Source organism: Octodon degus, unplaced genomic scaffold (assembly GCF_000260255.1).
Source record: "Octodon degus isolate 3935 unplaced genomic scaffold, OctDeg1.0 scaffold00100, whole genome shotgun sequence".
NCBI lineage: Eukaryota > Metazoa > Chordata > Mammalia > Rodentia > Octodontidae > Octodon > Octodon degus.
The window spans coordinates 8,905,823-8,908,277 of NW_004524676.1; the positions used below are offsets into that span (position 1 = coordinate 8,905,823).

Consider the following 2,455-nt stretch of genomic DNA (forward strand, 5'->3'; position numbering starts at 1 on the left):
TTGGACTTCTTGCCGTAGTCAACGGAGAGACGTTCCATCAGCAGGGAGGTGAAGCCAGAGCCAGTGCCCCCGCCAAAGCTGTGGAAAACCAGGAAGCCCTGCAGACCTGTGCACTGGTCAGCCTGTTAGAAATAAAGGAACAGATGAAAGATTAATTTGTTTTTTGGGGATACAACCACACTATACTCTTTATTTTTCATATATCCCCAAGGATTTAAAAGTTATTTTGACAAATGCTTTTTATTATGGTTGTTTTGAGACAAAGTCTTGCAGTATAGGTCAGGCTGCCTTAAACTTACCCTGCAGCCCTGGTTAGCCTCAAACTCAGAGCAGTCCTTCTGCCTCAGCCTTCCAAGGACTATTACATCTGGCTGAAGAATGCTTTTTTAAAAGTTTAGGGGACTGGGATATAGTTCAGTGATAGAGTGCTTGCTTGGCATGCATGAAGCCTTAGGTTCAATATCCAGGACCACATACACACAGGTAAAGAACAGAAAATCCTCACAATTACACAGTATTTCTTAATTTAAAAATCCTCAGCATTTACAAAATGATACTAAAGTGCCTGCTTAGGCAAGTGCAGGGACCAGGCCTAGCTGGCCCAACACCCAGGCAGGCTGAGCTGGCCACCTAGACCAGGCATGGTGGCACACACCCGTAATCCTAGAGCTGGGAAGGCTGAAAACAGGAGGACTGCTAAGAGTCTGAGCTGTGTAGTGAGACCCTGTACTTTAAAGAAAGAAAAAAAGAAACAGCTCGTGCTTTTCTTCTTTTCATAGGGTGGGAACTGAAGCAGAGCATTGTGCATGGTAGGCAAGTTTGGTTACTGAGCTACATCCCTATTTTCCATAGTTCATGTTTCAAGTAAAAAATCCAAGAAGAGTAACACATACCATTTTAAATTATGTTAAATTTTTCCATTCCGTGTTTAAAAAAAGAAAAAAAAAACCACTAAAAAACAAAAAACCAGCTTTATTCAAATGTTTTCTTTCTTTAGAGGTGGAGGAGCTTGGGCAGGAACTATCTTACCTGTATCACTCAAGCTGACCTTGAACTTGTACACTTCGTGCCTCAGCCACCCTAGTAGCTGGAATAATAGGCTTGTGCCATCTAATGGCTGAATGTCTTTATGTTCATTAAGTTACTTTATTTTCAAGAATAACATACCAATTTCCGAATTCGGTCCAAGACGAGGTCAATGATCTCCTTGCCAATGGTGTAGTGCCCACGGGCATAGTTGTTGGCAGCATCTTCCTTGCCTGTGATGAGCTGCTCAGGGTGGAAGAGCTGGCGGTAGGTACCAGTGCGCACTTCATCTGGAAGAGAAGAAACCCAACCACCATTGCTAAAAACCTGCCGGGGCCTGCTCAAGCCTGGGGCGGAAACACAGACCTCAGGTCCCGGCACCCTGGGAAACCCTGGGTGTGTCCGAGGTCCACTCACCGATGACTGTGGGTTCCAGGTCTACAAACACTGCCCTAGGCACATGTTTGCCAGCACCAGTCTCGCTGAAGAAGGTGTTGAAGGAGTCGTCTCCGCCCCCAATGGTCTTGTCACTGGGCATCTGGCCATCGGGCTGGATGCCGTGCTCCAGGCAGTAGAGCTCCCAGCAGGCGTTGCCAATCTGGACACCGGCCTGGCCAACGTGGATGGAGATGCACTCACGCTGTGGGAGAAAGAAAAGTACAAGTCATGATCAATCCCAACATGACAAGTAGATAAATGTGGAATCCTAGCCTTAAAAAAGAAAACCTAAGAGGTACTATACTTTTTTGTCCAGGGGAATGGCTAGCTCCTCTCCCACCTCCAAACTGGTAAATCCTGTTGAGCCCTGAAGGACTGCTTAGTCACGGCTTCCTCCACTGGATGACTGCGACCGAGAGGGCGCCATCTGCTCACCCAATGGTCAGGGCCCATAATCCCACTCGGGTTTAGCAGGCAGGCACGCGGCCAAAGCTGGGCTCGGGGACCACGTGGCCAGCGCAGCGTGGCAAGACGCCCACGGCCGGCGCCCGCCCTCCCGCCCTCCGCGGGCAGCACCTGCACTCCCGTCTGCGCTCAGCACAGCATCGCCAGCAGCCCCGATCCCGAGGTCTGCCTTGCAAGCTCTCCAACCCCCTGCAAGCGCACACCCACTCCTGAACGCCCAGGGCTGCAAGAGGGAAGATGGCGCAGGGCCGCTGGAGGCGGTTTTCCTAACATGCTGCTACGCAGTGAGGGCTACACGGTTAAGGTGCCCTTCCCAACCGTTTATTGTTTTCGCTGAAAATAAAAAAACTACAAATTCGGGGCAGCAGCCACACCCGGAGGCCGCGGCGCGCAAGCGCAGACTGCAGCGCGCCTTCCCGCCGCCCTCGCGCGGGAAGTAACGGTCGCGCGTGCGCGCTGGCCTCCCGCGCTTCCCGCCCCCGCGTTCGCGCCCAGGAGGAAGCGAGGGCGGGGCGCGCGCCGGGGC

General features: G+C 51.6%; 1 protein-coding gene across 1 annotated transcript in view; it reads right to left on the reverse strand.

The window, feature by feature from the left end:
* The window catches only part of LOC101570047 (tubulin alpha chain-like), a 26,203-nt gene extending 24,520 nt beyond the window's left edge, over positions 1-1,683 (reverse strand). The window contains exons 1-3 of the mRNA XM_023723556.1: positions 1,444-1,683; positions 1,168-1,316; positions 7-122 (exon numbers count right to left, since the gene is read on the reverse strand). Coding sequence (XP_023579324.1) covers positions 7-122; positions 1,168-1,316; positions 1,444-1,564 — 386 coding nt within the window. The 5' untranslated portion in view covers positions 1,565-1,683. The remainder of the gene's footprint in view (positions 1-6; positions 123-1,167; positions 1,317-1,443) is intronic.
* Between the last annotated feature and the right edge of the window lie 772 nt (positions 1,684-2,455).